We start from the raw sequence: 17,243 nt of genomic DNA, 5'->3' as shown, positions 1-17,243 counted from the left end.
CATAATAGCACAATTGGTTGGGCGCCCGTAAAACTGCTGCCATTTCTTCCGGCGCCATCCCTTCAGCAGGGCAGGTTTTTATATGGTATAGTTTATAATGTTACCTCATTGGGCTCCCGAGTGGTTCAGCGGTCTAAGGCACTGCATCTGAGGCATCACTAAAGACCCTGGTTCAATTGAGAGTACCATCAGACGCGGCACAATTGGCCCAGCATTGTTGTTAGGGTTAGGCCGTCATTGTAACTAAGAATTTGCTCTTAACGGACTTGCCTAGTTAAAAAAAAGGTTAAAAAAATAATCTAAAACAAAATCAGCATAGCAGGTATCTAAACTCACTGGCCAGTTTATTAGGTACACCATCCCATTCACAAAAACAGATCGCTCCTACCGACATTGAGTCAAGTGGCCGTGGCTTGCTATATAAAGCTGGCAGACAGACATCAAGGCATTCAGTTACTGTTCAAATGAATTTTAGAAGGGGCCAAACCAGTGACCTTGAGTGTGGTATGATTGTCAGTGTGAGGCCTGCCGGATGGATCCAGTATCTCAGAAATGGCTGCCCTCCTGGACTTTTCACGCACGACATTGTCTAGTGTTTCCCGAGAATCGTGTGACAAATAGAAAACATCCATTCACCGACAGTCCTTGTTGATAGTGCCAAAATGTTACAATTCAGTTGATAAGATAAGTATTCACCCCCTGTCCCAATACATATTAGAATGTCCTTCTATGAGGGTCCTGAATTGTGTTGTTTGAACCATTATAAAACAGGTATAAGGCCAAGGTTGGTGTATTTACTGCCACCTGCAGTTATGGAATGTTTACTCACAAGTATAATTCAGTGGCTGATCCCTCCTCATGACCTGGATGGATTTATATGATCCTTAAATCATGGGAAGTCTCACCCAGTTGACTTGTTCAAATGGTTTAAGTCATCTATGGTGCTGTCCATGCTAAAACAGGCTTTTTGCACTAGGGTCATCTATACATCTCTACGGATAAACTCTTACAAGCGCATCGCCAACATAAATTCTATAGTGGACAGGGTACAACTCTAACCTGCGTCAGTGCTTTTCTTCTCTCGGTTTTCCTTCGATTTTGACACTATCTTCTGTATGACAGAAAGATTACAGGTTAAATCATGGTCAACAGGTCCATACCATACAGATACCCAAAGAGCAAGCAATGCAGATGTAGAAGCACAGTGGCTAGGAAAAACTCCCTAGAATGTTCATAAGATGAAACATAAACATTCGTAACAAGAAGATATACAGCAGTATTTTCACATCCAAGCACAGAGAATAACGCTCCACCATCAGTGTTTCCAGCAAGCTTCTTTAATGATATTTGAACATTTTAAGTTATGTAGTTTGGGCCGATATTCCAAACTCATATTTCCCTCCCTTTACACAGGAAGATTAACTTTCCTTTCATTTTAATACAATAGATCAGTCAAATTTAAATCTCTCACCTAAAATAACTATTTACGTTTTCAACAGAGCCAGAGACCATAATAATAGTGCTCACAATAATATAATAAAAATATAACGTCTAGACAAAAATAATAAAAAGACAGATTACATGTAATATTTTAGGGATACGTTGCAGTCTTATTCTCTCCTGGTTTTAGTAGTTTCTGTCAAAGTAATACATGATTGTATAATGTAGAAAGCAGGAGAGAAATGTTTTTTAAAGTTTTTTTTTTTAAAGATTGCTCTTATTTTAAGAGATGCAGTGTTTTTCATAACTGTTAGTCATTTTTTAAAAACATTTAAAATAGTCCATAGAAGTCCTTTTCATCCAAGTCTTCCGGCTGGTGAAAGTAATATATTTGTTGTGCCAGTCTTTTCTCAATCCAACCATGAAATTACACAGGTCCTGTGTTCTCACCCCAGAAGCTTATTTATGAGACTTCCTCAGTAGCTCGTACAGAAAGGACGATGTACAGTAACGTAGAGAGTTTAGTTCCAAAACCAGAAAAATTGAAGGTATATGGAAACTGGGCAAAGAGCTGGGGGTGTTCCCCGATCCAGGAGGGTCCCTATCAATTAGGAATGGATGAATACTACATGATTTCAGAGGGAAGTCAATAACTCTAATGACAGACTGTCCCCTTGTATTTTGCTATATCACACCACGCGCTTCCCAAGAGCCACAACTCAAGCCAGAGGAGATACAGCCACACCAAAAGGTGAACAAATGGAGGGCTTACCGGTATACTGTTATCACCTCACCACTGGCAGTATATCACTGAAATATCTCTCAAGAAAATGGAGTTTGTCAATTTATTCTTTCACCATCTACTGTGAACAAGACCAAGGCTTCATGCTAAGGATGCGGGTTAGTGAGATCCACTAAATCACTTGAGGACCTATTGAAGGGAGAATCCTAACTTAAGGGAACATTTGACTTAAGTGGAGGTTACAATAGGATTCACCCCTAAGTGATTAAATAATTACTTCAGGATGTCTTAAGATACCTAATCAAAATCTACAAGGCTTTCAATGTTTTAGGCATGATGGGGGGTTCACTTAACATAGTATTACGTTTAGAAAAAACATGGATTAAACTTGCCATTTTTTGTTAGAGTGGAAATTGATCAATCATGGAATGATTCCAACTGAAGAGGTATGTATATTGACCACCCTCTCCACCCCGCATTCTCACTCTGCTAAGCCTTTGTCATGGTGGTCCTCCAGGTCCAAACCATTAACCACAACACAGTTGTGATTTAAGTTGGACTATAGCATCACGTACAGTTGTGTTTCTGACCCCCGATGGATATATTGAAAGTGGCGTGTTCCAAATGCTGAATGCACGTGAGCAATGGGAAGACGGCACTCTTATCCACAGGAGGAGAAAGAAGCGGGGATGGAAAATAACTTCAATCCCTATCTACTAATATCCTGATGGTGGTGGTAGTCAGTACACTTTGAGCAGCACTTGTGTTAATTTCGAAAGTGGGGTGTTTGGGGGGTGGAATGGTCCTAGTGAGAACGCTGTGTGAGTTGTGGCGTTCTTTTCCCTGATTGCCATTTGTGCTGGGGGGGCGGGGGCCCCTGATTGTTCCAGTCTCCTCTGTGGGCCACAGCAGTATGGGAGGGGTGGGGGGCTGAGGTGGTGGGCCTCCAGAGGACAGGAAGAGGTGTCGTCCTCCGTGTCCCTCCTTTGTCCTCTTGTGGTGGAGGGGAAGGTGCTCTGTCATCACTAACTATTATCTGAAGAGCGAAGCGAGAGAGACAGCAGAAAGAGAAATAATAAACACATTTTGATTTTGCTTTCCTCATCGTGTTTTTCTCTTTGATATTTGACCACAAAGTCTATACTTATGATAACCAACAACACATCTGGTTTTAAGTTGTGATACGTCTTGTGTTTGTTGTCCCGTGTGTACGGTTTACTCAAACTTCAATGCCTGCAGAAATAACTATGTATCGGTGGAGCACAAGATAAATCTACGCATCTGTACTCCAAAGCCCTTTCAAGCATCCTGTGCATGTGAACTACTGTTGTATCTGTTCATGATAAGTATCAGAGTGCGTCCCAAACAGCACCTTCTTCCCTATAAATTGCACTACTTTTGACCAGGGCCCATAGAGCTCTCAAAAGTAGTGCAATTTATAGGGAAGAAGGTGCCATTTGGGACGCACCCGGATACTTTACTGATAAAGAGTACAGTGTCATATGGGATGCAGTATCAATAATTCACAGTACCTTTGTTCTCCTCTGTGTCAGTAGCTGTTTCAGTCAGCCTTTGGCACAGTTCATTATACTTGGTCTCCACTTCCTGAAAGCAGATTGTTGACAGAAACTTAGCTCTGGTAGAACATATGAACATACAGATGGATAAAATTAGTGTATGGGTAGATGGCCCCATACAGTAAAACAAATATAATAGTATGAGCAAACAGGCAGATTGACAAACAGATGTCTTGATCATGCCGCGTGAGAGACTGCATGACAGACATTGAATAACTTTACCTATAAAGCCCTTCTCATACATTTCACTCAAAGCGCGAGTTCTGGGCCGAATATGCCCTTGGGCACACATCAAAGATCAGCTAAGAACAAAAAACTGACCTTAGCATTTGAAGCCAGGTCTGATTTATCTGAAATCTTTCAAATACTTTAAAGCTGCAATATGTCAGTTTTTGGAAGATCTGACCAAATTCACATAGAAATATGAGTTATAGATATGACATTCTCATCGACAGCACGTCTAAGAAGCGGTATATCTGTTCTATGTGCGCTATTTCTATGCTTCCCATTGTTAAGTTTTGTGTTCACGTCTTTTACTTTCAGTTTTGTACACTAGGTTAAACAGCTGAAAATTTCACAACGGTTAAGAATTATTCTCTACACTATACTTGCTTGTTTTGTCACAAACTGAAATTAGGCGAACTATTAGAATATTAGGAACCAGGAAATGGTGAAGCAATTTCTGGATAATGCACTTTTAAGCGCTTACTCTAGCCTGCCTGAGTAAATGGGCGTGGTTTGCCATTTTGGGACTATTCTAATTGGTCTAAATCAGGCATACTCAATCAACCACTTTTAAAGGGATACTTTGGGATTTTGGCAATGAGGCACTTTAACTACTTCCCCAGAGTCAGATGAACTCATGGATACCATTTTTATTTCTCTGTGTGCTGTTTGACTTAAGTTGCTAACTAGTGCCATGCAAACAGATAGCCATAGACTGACAGTTATTGTGCTAAGACTGATTAGCATTGGCACGTGAAACTACCTCTAACCTCCTTCATACTGGACAGAGATATAAAAACGGTATCCACAAGTTCATCGAACTGTGGGGAAGTAGATAAAGGGCATCATTGTCAAAATCCAAAGGTAATGATTTCAAATAGTATTTGAACCCAGGTCTGATCTGGGGGGGGGGAAACTTCATGTTACTTAAAGGGGGGTTGATTGTGTACCTTCAGGTGCTGCAGGTTGGCCTGGAGCAGGCGGATGTGGGTCATGACCTGGCGTCTGAGTTTGGGGCCGGCACCCCCTGTCTGCGAGGATGAGGAGAGTAGCTTTTTCAGGTCGATGTCCGGGCCCCATTGGGCCCCACCCCCCCCCGCCCCTCGCCTGACCGTCATTGTCCGTGCTGCTCTCCCCTGAGGCCCCGTAGCCCTCCAGGACCATGTAACTGCCTGGGGAGGGAGGGAAAGAGAAATGGGGAGGGAGGGAGAGACGGTTGGAAATGGGTAAGTTATGCCCACCTGAGTACTTTAACTTCCACAATTAAAAAGGAACCTCAAACATGCTATAAAAGCAACAGTATATCCATTTCCACTTCCATTTAAGTAGAATTAGAATTTTGTCTCCTATTGACATCGACAACGATTCATGACTAAGTGAAATACTACTTAACCTAAGGGGTGAATCCCCTGCCACTTTTCTGCCTTGAATGTCCCAGTTGGCTCACCGTATTCCTCGGAAGTCTCAAAGAAACCTGTGTCCCCAGACGGTAGTTCATTGGACCCCGGGGCCTCCTCCGCCCTCCCTGCCTCGGTCTTCTCCGAGGTGCCGCTCTCGGAGCCAGTAGAGGGAGCTGCTACGCCGCTTGGGGCCGAGATACTGTTGTTGTCCTCTGGGCCCCTCAGGGACGTGGTCCTCAGCAGGCGGCCTCCAGGGGCTCGGCCCTTCCTCTGCTCTTTTTCTTTCCCCTTCTCTTTGTCCTTGTCGCTGCCCTCTGCTCTGCTCGTCATGTGGTTGAGAAGGACCTGCCTCAGGGCTGCCACTGGAATAAGGAGAGAGAGTCAGCATGGCTACAGGGTCATGTTCATTAGGCGAAGAAGAAACACTCATTTTCAGTTTCCGTTGCAAAACATTTAGTGTGCCATTCAATGTGTCATTCTATCACTGTATGTGACATATTGGTCTAAGGCTAAGCCAGTGAACTCACAGGTTCTTAGGGCCTCCTCGGCTCTGGAGGGTGGCATGCCGAACGCGTCATCGGGATCCTCGTCGTCGATGGCGATGCCCAGGCGTGACCTTTCCTGGAGGATGGGCAGTCTGTCTGCCAGCTCTCCATCCAGAAAAGCTTCAACTTCCTCCTCATCTACCTCCTCCACTTCCTCCTCCTCTTCTTGTTCTTCTCTTCTGTCTGGCAGTGGCGAGTCCTCTTCTTCCTCGTCGTCTGATTTGACACCGTCAAATGGGTTGGTCGATGTGGGTGTGGGTTGCAGACCCGGCAAGGAAGTGACGTCTTTTTCTAGGGGACACAGATACATGGGTAATGAAGGTGTGTTACAGCTGCATGAAGAATAGTCAAACTCACATAGCTTTTCATAGGGTAGATGTTTTTTTTAATTGTTAGATACTACTACACTGTTGGAGCTAGGAACACAAGCATTTCGCTACACCTGCAATAAAAATCTGCTAAATATGTGTATGTGACCAATAAAATTAGATTTGATTAGATTTTTGAAAATGTATTAAATGTCTAGTTATTGATACCTGGGGACTGGGTACATCCCATGGAGGTGCGCTCAGGGTCTTTGTTCAGTTTGGGCAACTCCGTGCTGATAATCTCTACTGCGTCTCGCTCCACACTGCAACACACATGCCAAACGTATGCACGCACACACAAAAGTAAATTATAAACTAGGGCGATGTGCCTTTTTTCATTAGAAAGCAGAGTGTATAAAAGTACATATAAAATATACACTGCTCAAAAAAATAAAGGGAACACTTAAACAACACAATGTAACTCCAAGTCAATCACACTTCTGTGAAATCAAACTGTCCACTTAGGAAGCAACACTGATTGACAATAAATGTCACATGCTGTTGTGCAAATGGAATAGACAACAGGTGGAAATTATAGGCATTTAGCAAGACACCCCCAATGAAGGAGTGGTTCTGCAGGTGGTGACCACAGACCACTTCTCAGTTCCTATGCTTCCTGGCTGATGTTTTGGTCACTTTTGAATGCTGGCGGTGCTTTCACGCGAGTGGTAGCATGAGACGGAGTCTACAACCCACACAAGTGGCTCAGGTAGTGCAGCTCATCCAGGATGGCACATCAATGCGAGATGTGGCAAGAAGGTTTGCTGTGTCTGTCAGCGTAGTGTCCAGAGCATGGAGGCGCTACCAGGAGATAGGCCAGTACATCAGGAGACGTGGAGGAGGCCGTAGGAGGGCAACAACCCAGCAGCAGGACCGCTACCTCCGCCTTTGTGCAAGGAGGAGCAGGAGGAGCACTGCCAGAGCCCTGCAAAATTACCTCCAGCAGGCCACAAATGTGCATGTGTCTGCTCAAACGGTCAGAAACAGACTCCATGAGGGTGGTATGAGGGCCCGACATCCACAGGTGGGGGTTGTGCTTACAGCCCAACACCGCGCAGGACGTTTGGCATTTGCCAGAGAACACCAAGATTGGCAAATTCGCCACTGGCGCCCTGCGCTCTTCACAGATAAAAGCAGGTTCACACTGAGCACATGTGACAGACGTGACAGAGTCTGGAGACGCCGTGGAGAACGTTCTGCTGCCTGCAACATCCTCCAGCATGACCGGTTTGGCGGTGGGTCAGTCATGGTGTGGAGTGGCATTTCTTTGGGGGGCCGCACAGCCCTCCATGTGCTCGCCAGAGGTAGCCTGACTGCCATTAGGTACCGAGATGAGATCCTCAGACCCCTTGTGAGACCATATGCTGGTGCGGTTGGCCCTGGGTTCCTCCTAATGCAAGTCAATGCTAGACCTCATGTGGCTGGAGTGGGTCAGCAGTTCCTGCAAGAGGAAGGCATTGATGCCATGGACTGGCCTGCCCGTTCCCCAGACCTGAATCCAATTGAGTACATCTGGGACATGTCTCGCTCCATCCACCAACGCCACGTTGCACCACAGACTGTCCAGGAGAGATCCCTCAGGAGACCGTCCGCCACCTCATCAGGAGTATGCCCAGGCGTTGTAGGGAGGTCATACAGGCACGTGGAGGCCACACACACTACCGAGCCTCATTTTGACTTGTTTTAAGGACATTACATCAAAGTTGGATCAGCCTGTAGTGTGGTTTTGCACTTTAATTTTGAGTGTGACTCCAAATCCAGACCTCCATGGGTTGATAAATTTGATTCCCATTGATAATTGTGTGATTTTGTTGTCAGCACATTCAACTATGTAAAGAAAAAAGTATTTAATAAGAATATTTCATTAATTCAGATCTAGGATGTGTTATTTTAGTGTTCCCTTTATTTTTTGTTGAGCAGTGTATATAAAAAGCCAACAAGGCCAGTGAACTCACTCGGTCTGAAGTAAAGGTATGATGTGTGTTTTCGTCTTCATGGTTTCTGCGCTCTGCGTTATCAGACACTGCCACCTAGTGGATTGGAGGAGTTAATGAGAAACAGACCAACCATAGAAAGCGAGCCCATCCTGTCTTCCTGGGAAGTGCAGCATCTACAGTGACTTCAGAAAGTTCTCACACCAATTTACTTTTTCCACATTTTGTTGTTACAAAGCGGCACTAAAATTGTTTTTTTTGCCAACGATCTACACAAAATTTATAAAAAATGTATGAAAAAATATTAATATTTTATCTTGATTAGATAAGTATTCACCACCCTGAGACAATACAAGTTAGAAACACCTTTGGCAGCGAATACAGCTGTGATTCTCTAAGAGATTTGCACACCTGGATTGTACAATATTTGGCCATTCTTTTTAAAATTCTTCAAGCTCTGTCAAGTTGGTTGTTGATCATTGCTAGAAAGCTACTTTCAAGTTTTGCTATAGATTTTCAAGCTAATTTAAGTCAAAACTATAACTAGCTCTATTCCCAGAATTTCATTTCTTTGCCACATTTTTTACAGTATTATTTAAGTGCCTTGTCGCAAACAGGATGCATGTTTTGGAATATTTTTATTCTGTACAGGCTTCATTCTTTTCACTCTTTCATTTAGGTTAGTATTAAAGGCCCCCAAAGCACACACATCCCTGGGTCGCTCCTCTTTTCACTTCACTGCAGCTAGCGACAGGGACAAGCTGCAACAAACACTCAAACTGGACAGTTTTACTGACAGTTGTGGCTGCTTTGCATGATGTACCTTCTTGCCCTTTGTGCTGTTGTCTGTGCCCAAAAATGTTTGTACCATGTTGTTGTCATGTTCTGTTGCTACCATGCTGTGTTGTAATGTGTAGCTGCCTTGCTACAGTATGTTGTTGTCTTAGGTCTCTCTTTATGTAGTGTTGTCTCTCTTGTCGTGATGTGTTTTGTCATATAAATACAACAATTCAAAAGTTTGGGATCACTTAGAAATGTCCTTGTTTTTAAAAGAAAAGCACATTTTCTGTCCATTAAAATAACATCAAATTGATCAGAAATGTAGACATTTTTAATGTTGTAAATGACTATTGTAGTTGAAAACAGCAGATATATTTTTTAATGGAATATCTCCATAGGCAAAAAGAGGCCCATTATCAGCAACCATCACTCCTGTGTTCCAATTGCAGGTTGTGTTAGCTAATCCAAGTTTATAATTTTAAAAGGCTAATTGATCATTAGAAAACTCTTTTGCAATTATGTTAGCACAGCTGAAAACTGATGTTTTGATTAAATAAGCAATAAAACTGGCCAACTTTAGACTAGCTGAGTATCTGGAGCATCAGCATTTGTGGGTTCGATTACAGGCTCAAAATGGCCAGAAACAAAGAACTTTCTTCTGAAACTCATCAGTCTATTCTTATTCTGAGAAATGAAGGCAATTCCATCCGAGAAATTGCCAAGAAACTGAAGATCTCGTACAACGCGGTGTACTACTTTTCCTTCACAGAACAGAGCAAACTGGCTCTAACCAGAATAGAAAGAGTGGTGGGAGGCCCAGTGCACAACTGAGAAGGCCAGCATCCCGGAGTCACCTCTTCATTGTTGATGTTGAGACTGGTGTTTTGCTGGTACTATTTAATGGAGCTGCAAGTTGAGGACTTTGTATTTGTATTTATTATGGATCCCCATTAGCTTCTGCCAAGGGGTCCAGCAAAATGAATGCAGTTATACAATTTAAAAAACATTACATTTACATTACATTTAAGTCATTTAGCAGACGCTCTTATCCAGAGCGACTTACAATACATTCATAACACATAAAGTGTGTGCCCTCAGAAAAACCTGGGAATACTTATTGACTGAATACATTTCATTTAATTGTTATTCATTTCAAGGGGTATTGTGTGTATATCAGTGACAGAAAATCTAAATTGAATCCATTTGAAATTCAGGCTGTGACAACAAAATGTGAAATAAAGGGGTGTGTATACTTTCTGAAGGCATTGCATCTCTTTGAGAGCAACTTAGCCTGGAGGGACCAAGCAAATCCAGATTTTTCTGAAATCTCAGTTGGAGGATTCTGTCCCTGCTTATTCTCCCCTGGAATCCCTCACCTGAGATTTCTGGAAAACCTGGGAACTTTTGCAATCCTAGTTCCAGCCAGGTAACAACTGAATGGGATGCTTGAATAAAGTGACTTTGGGATGGACAAACAGACTTACGTTCTTTGCTCGGACACGGTCTGGGCCATCAGCTCGTAGATCTGGGCTCCGTTGTCGGACATAGACAGCACAAAGAAGGACTTGTTGTCTGACAGGAGAAGAGACAATATCATTAGAATATACATTATATTGACAGTCTTTGCTATGTTGTCTTTCCTCTCCAAAGTCCACGAGATATAGCCCGGTCCCAGGTCTGTTTGAGCTGTGTAGCCAAATCCAATTTCACATCAGTAAAACAGAATGTAAGCGATTGCAAGATCAGGCAGGTTCCAAAAAGCTTACGCCAATAGTCACTGTCATGCCAAACATGGTGGTTGGCAAGACTGCACAAACAGATCTGGGACCAGGCTACTACAGACATGTTGCTTGAAGCAATTTGATAAGATATGATTCCAGGAGCCTTTTCAGTGGAATGCAACATTCAGAACAACACAGATGGAAACATAGCAAATAGAGCAATAACTATTTATATCAGATTTAAAAATAATTCACACTAAATAGCCCCCTTAATAGGGAAATAACAGTTGCTACATACATTTGATTAATTCTTCAAGAATAAAACTTGTAAATGCTTCATGAGCTTAGTTCAACTGTCGTACCCCTTCAAAACCCAAAATATAAGTGTGTGTTTAAAACTATAATGTTGATACAATGGATTGTCAGTCCTTGCATCTATAGCTCTGTCTATGAATTTGAGGGAGGTTACATTTCTCAAGCCCCATCCCTTAGCGTTTTACTGAAACATAAACGAGGGAAAACGCTTTAATATTGTTAGAACTGAATGGACACACCGGTGGCTACCGAGCGCACCAGCACGGTGTTGAGGTTGATGATGGGGCTGAAGATGTGCTTGGTGTCGGCGGTGCCCGCCAAGTTCTTGCTGTGGCACTTGAGGACCAACCGCTCGTCCTGCTTCTGCAGCAGCACCAGGATATCCTCCAGGAGCAGCGTGTACAGCTCTGAGGGCACAGGAGGAAGTTCAAGGTAATACTTTTGTTTTTATAACCAAATGGCATCACAGACACTGAAATACATTGATAAACATAATAATTCATGACAACATGACTCAAGTTGTTGATTCATTGGTATGGCATGGGGAACATTTTGTTTCTCTCAGTCCTGGTCCTGGCATTTGGTATAGAGAGAAGACGGTTTACAACACACAGAAAATCACTTACACTCAACAAATCAAATCAAATCAAATTTTATTTGTCACATACACATGGTTAGCAGATGTTAATGCGAGTGTAGCGAAATGCTTGTGCTTCTAGTTCCGACAATGCAGTGATAACCAACAAGTAATCTAACTAACAATTCCAAAAAAAACTACTGTCTTATACACAGTGTAAGGGGATAAGGAACATGTACATAAGGATACATGAATGAGTGATGGTACAGAGCAGCATACAGTAGATGGTATCGAGTACAGTATATACATATGAGATGAGTGTGTAGACAAAGTAAACAAAGTGGCATAGTTAAAGTGGCTAGTGATACATGTGTTACATAAGGATGCAGTCGATGTTGTAGAGTACAGTATATACATATGCATATGAGATGAATAATGTAGGGTAAGTAACATTATATAAGGTAGCATTGTTTAAAGTGGCTAGTGATATATTTACATCATTTCCATCAATTCCCATTATTAAAATGGCTGGAGTTGGGTCAGTGTCAATGACAGTGTGTTGGCAGCAGCCACTCAATGTTAGTGGTGGCTATTTAACAGTCTGATGGCCTTGAGATAGAAGCTGTTTTTCAGTCTCTCGGTCCCAGCTTTGATGCACCTGTACTGACCTCGCCTTCTGGATGATAGCGGGGTGAACAGGCAGTGGTTCGGGTGGTTGATGTCCTTGATGATCTTTATGGCCTTCCTGTAACAACGGGTGGTGTAGGTGTCCTGGAGGGCAGGTAGTTTGCCCCGGTGATGCGTTGTGCAGTCCTCACTACCCTCTGGAGAGCCTTACGGTTGAGGGCGGAGCAGTTGCCGTACCAGGCGGTGATACAGCCCGCCAGGATGCTCTCGATTGTGCATCTGTAGAAGTTTGTGAGTGCTTTTGGTGACAAGCCGAATTTTTTCAGCCTCCTGAGGTTGAATAGGCGCTGCTGCGCCTTCTTCACGACGCTGTCAGTGTGAGTGGACCAATTCAGTTTGTCTGTGATGTGTATGCCGAGGAACTTAAAACTAGCTACCCTCTCCACTACTGTTCCATCGATGTGGATAGGGGGTGTTCCCTCTGCTGTTTCCTGAAGTCCACAATCATCTCCTTAGTTTTGTTGACGTTGAGTGTGAGGTTATTTTCCTGACACCACACTCCAAGGGCCCTCACCTCCTCCCTGTAGGCCGTCTCGTCGTTGTTGGTAATCAAGCCTACCACTGTTGTGTCGTCCGCAAACTTGATGATTGAGTTGGAGGCGTGCGTGGCCACGCAGTCGTGGGTGAACAGGGAGTACAGGAGAGGGCTCAGAACGCACCCTTGTGGGGCCCCGTGTTGAGGATCAGCGGGGAGGAGATGTTGTTGCCTACCCTCACCACCTGGGGGCGGCCCATCAGGAAGTCCAGTACCCAGTTGCACAGGGCGGGGTCGAGACCCAGGGTCTCGAGCTTGATGACGAGCTTGGAGGGTACTATGGTGTTGAATGCCGAGCTGTAGTCGATGAACAGCATTCTCACATAGGTATTCCTCTTGTCCAGGTGGGTTAGGGCAGTGTGCAGTGTGGTTGAGATTGCATCGTCTGTGGACCTATTTGGGCGGTAAGCAAATTGGAGTGGGTCTAGGGTGTCAGGTAGGGTGGAGGTGATATGGTCCTTGACTAGTCTCTCAAAGCACTTCATGATGACGGAAGTGAGTGCTACGGGCGGTAGTCGTTTAGCTCAGTTACCTTAGCTTTCTTGGGAACAGGAACAATGGTGGCCCTCTTGAAGCATGTGGGAACAGCAGACTGGTATAGGGATTGATTGAATATGTCCGTAAACACACCGGCCAGCTGGTCTGCGCATGCTCGGAGGGCGCGGCTGGGGATGCCGTCTGGGCCTGCAGCCTTGCGAGGGTTAACACGTTTAAATGTCTTACTCACCTCGGCTGCAGTGAAGGAGAGACTGCATGTTTCCGTTGCAGGCCGTGTCAGTGGCACTGTATTGTCCTCAAAGCGGGCAAAAAGTTATTTAGTCTGCCTGGGAGCAAGACATCCTGGTCCGTGACTGGGCTGGATTTCATCTTGTAGTCCGTGATTGACTGTAGACCCTGCCACATGCCTCTTGTGTCTGAGCCATTGAATTGAGATTCCACTTTGTCTCTGTACTGACGCTTAGCTTGTTTGATAGCCTTACGGAGGGAATAGCTGCACTGTTTGTATTCAGTCATGTTGCCAGACACCTTGCCCTGATTAAAAGCAGTGGTTCGCGCTTTCAGTTTCACGCGAATGCTGCCATCAATCCACGGTTTCTGGTTAGGGAATGTTTTTATCGTTGCTATGGGAACGACATCTTCGACGCACGTTCTAATGAACTCGCACACCGAATCAGCGTATTCGTCAATATTCCCATCTGACGCAATCGAAACATGTCCCAGTCCACGTGATGGAAGCAGTCTTGGAGTGTAGAGTCAGCTTGTTCTGACCAGCGTTGGACAGACCTCAGCGTGGGAGCCTCTTGTTTTAATTTCTGTCTGTAGGCAGGGATCAGCAAAATGGAGTCGTGGTCAGCTTTTCCGAAAGGGGGGCGGGGCAGGGCCTTATATGCGTCGCGGAAGTTAGAGTAACAATGATCCAATGTTTTACCACCCCTGGTTGCGCAATCGATATGCTGATAAAATTTAGGGAGTCTTGTTTTCAGATTGGCTTTGTTAAAATCCCCAGCTACAATGAATGCAGCCTCCGGATAAATGTTTTCCAGTTTGCAAAGAGTTAAATAAAGTTCGTTCAGAGCCATCGATGTGTCTGCTTGGGGGGGATATATACGGCTGTGATTATAATCGAAGAGAATTCTCTTGGAAGATAATGCGGTCTACATTTGATTGTGAGGAATTCTAAATCAGGTGAACAGAAGGATTTGAGTTCCTGTATGTTTTCTTCATCACACCATATCCCGTTAGTCATGAGGCATACGCCCCCTCCACTCTTCTTACCAGAGAGATGTTTGTTTCTGTCGGCGCGATGCGTGGAGAAACCCGTTGGCTGCACCGCCCTGGATAGCGTTTTCCCAGTAAGCCATGTCTCCGTAAAGCAGAGAACGTTGCAGTCTCTGATGTCCCTCTGGAATGCCACCCTTGCTCGGATTTCATCAACCTTGTTGTCGAGAGACTGGACATTGGCAAGAAGAATACTGGGAAGTGGTGCGCGATGTGCCCTTTTCCGGAGTCTGACCAGAACACCGCCGCGTTTCCCTCTTTTTCGGAGTCGTTTCCTTGGGTCGCTGCATGCGATCCATTCCGTTGTCCTGTTTGTAAGGCAGAACACAGGATCCGCGTCGCGGAAAACATATTCTTGGTCGTACTGATGGTGAGTTGACGCTGATCTTATATTCAGTAGTTCTTCTCGACTGTATGTAATGAAACCTAAGATGACCTGGGGTACTAATGTAAGAAATAACACGTAAAAAAACAAAAAACTGCATAGTTTCCTAGGAACGCGAAGCGAGGCGGCCATCTCAGTCGGCGCTTCCTCAGTCGGCGCTTCCTCAAGCTAGTCCTCATGTGGGCTAAAACTACTATAGCATGTGAACCCCGGGCCTTCTTCTCAGTCTTCTATTGTATGTTGTAGCCTACTTAGCTTTCAGCATTGGATGAGGACAACTCTAGCGTACCAAAGGGCTAAGCTGAAAATGGAAATAGCAATTGTCCTAAAGGTAAAAAATTATTATTATTCTCTACATGATCAACATTTCTACACCGCTAAAACACATTCTGTTGAATTATGGGTACGTACCGATGGTCTTGTCTTTGTTGACCTTCCAGGAGAGAGGTCCCTCGTGCACCATCTTCTTCTTGGTCAGGTCTAGACTCTACACACACGCACATGCACACACACACACGTCAGAACAGGCACCTTTCTACAGCTTTAAGCCAACGGGGGTTCTTGTCAATGAGAATATGTCCAATTAACTTCCCTGGTCAAATAAAGGTAAATGCATGTAAATAAATGGAGACACAAGTAGTCTCACCTTGAACTCTGAGATCATTGGGTTCTCACTCTGTTTGAGAGAGGACAGGTCCAGGCGTCTCTGGTAGTCCTCTAACCTCTGTAGGGAGAGGAGCACACACACAAATACTGGCTAGACAGTATACAGTTAAAACACTCATTTAATAGGATCTAAATGCTATTCAGTCCCTTAGCTGATATATTCTGGTAGAAAGGTAGCAGGCACAAGAGTTGTACTGTTTACTACATTTTGCATTAATAGAGTTCAGACAGGAAACTCACATATTCCTTTAACCCTTTAAGAAACCAAAATAGATGACAAAACATCTGGTATTGGTGTTTGGCTCTGCTCCTTCATGGGAGCTGACTGCCAGATCCATGTGTCCCTTAATACCATTAGATTACATGACAGTGAGTGAGATATATCAATCCCCCTGATGGGGAAAAAAGCAGAACCAAATAGGTGGAGGCTGGGGTTGTGATAGGCTAGCAGAAAACAGACAATGCATAGCAGGTGGCAGCAATAAAAACAGCAACGATAAGCCAATCACATAGCTTAGCAGAGGAACTGGTCAACTTAAATACAGGGCCTTGCAAAAGTATTCATCCCCCTTGGTGTTTCTCCTATTTGGTTGCATTAAAACCTGTGATTTAAATGGATTTTTATTTGGATTTCATGTAATGGACATACACAGAATAGTTCAAATTGGTGAAGTGAAATGACTTGTTTAAAAATAATAATAATAATAAAAACGGAAAAGTGGTGCATATGTTTCACCCCCCTTTAATATGAAGCCCCTAAATAAGACCTGGTGCAACCAATTACCTTCAGAAGGTGCATAATTACATTGCACACAGGTGGACTTTATTTAAATAAGTGTCACATGATCTCAGTATATATACACCTGTTCTAAAAGGCCCCAGAGTCTGCAATACCACTAAGCAAGCAGCACCACGAAGACCAAAGAGCTCTCCAAACAGGTCAGGGACAAAGTTGTGGAGAAGTACAGATCAGGGTTGGGTTATAAAAAAATATCAGAAACTTTGAACATCCCACGTAGCACCATTAAATCCATTATTAAAAAATGGAAAGAATATGACACCACAGCAAACCTGCCAAGAGAGGGCCGCCCACCAAAACCAAGGAGGGAATTAATCAGAGAGGCAACAAAGAGACCAAAGATAACCCTGAAGGAGCTGCAAAGCTCCACAGCGGAGATTGGAGTATCTGTCTATAGGACCACTTTAAGCCACACACTCCATTACTTAAAGAAAAAAATAAGCAAACACGTTTGGTGTTTTCAAAAAGGCATGTGGGAGACTCTTGAAACATATGGAAGAAGGTACTCTGGTCAGATGAGACTAAAATTTAGATTTTTGGACATCAAGGAAAATGCTATGTCTGGCACAAACCCAACACCTCACCCTAACCCTAACCTAATCACACCGAGAACACCAACCGGCAGGGACTGGGAAACTGGTTAGAATTGAACGAATGATGGATGGTGCTAAATGCAGGGAATTTCTTGAGGGAAACCTGTTTCAGTCTTCCAGAGATTTGAGACTGGGACGGCGGTTCACCTTCCAGCAGGACAATGGTCCTAAGCAT

General features: G+C 43.9%; 1 protein-coding gene across 4 annotated transcripts in view; it reads right to left on the bottom strand.

The window, feature by feature from the left end:
- Positions 1-1,318: 1,318 nt before the first annotated feature.
- Positions 1,319-17,243, bottom strand: part of arhgef12b (Rho guanine nucleotide exchange factor (GEF) 12b) — a 118,587-nt gene continuing 102,662 nt past the window's right edge. For all 4 annotated transcript variants that reach the window (XM_046326913.1, XM_046326923.1, XM_046326932.1 and 1 more), the window contains 11 exons: positions 15,657-15,734; positions 15,422-15,497; positions 11,287-11,454; positions 10,496-10,583; positions 8,253-8,327; positions 6,466-6,560; positions 5,912-6,220; positions 5,432-5,746; positions 4,935-5,156; positions 3,715-3,787; positions 1,319-3,218 (listed from right to left, as the gene is read on the bottom strand). In XM_046326913.1, coding sequence (XP_046182869.1) covers positions 3,768-3,787; positions 4,935-5,156; positions 5,432-5,746; positions 5,912-6,220; positions 6,466-6,560; positions 8,253-8,327; positions 10,496-10,583; positions 11,287-11,454; positions 15,422-15,497; positions 15,657-15,734 — 1,446 coding nt within the window. In that variant the 3' untranslated portion in view covers positions 1,319-3,218; positions 3,715-3,767. The remainder of the gene's footprint in view (positions 3,219-3,714; positions 3,788-4,934; positions 5,157-5,431; positions 5,747-5,911; positions 6,221-6,465; positions 6,561-8,252; positions 8,328-10,495; positions 10,584-11,286; positions 11,455-15,421; positions 15,498-15,656; positions 15,735-17,243) is intronic.

This window comes from Oncorhynchus gorbuscha, linkage group LG02, assembly GCF_021184085.1.
Source record: "Oncorhynchus gorbuscha isolate QuinsamMale2020 ecotype Even-year linkage group LG02, OgorEven_v1.0, whole genome shotgun sequence".
Lineage (NCBI taxonomy): Eukaryota > Metazoa > Chordata > Actinopteri > Salmoniformes > Salmonidae > Oncorhynchus > Oncorhynchus gorbuscha.
This window is presented reverse-complemented; position numbering and strand designations above follow the sequence as displayed.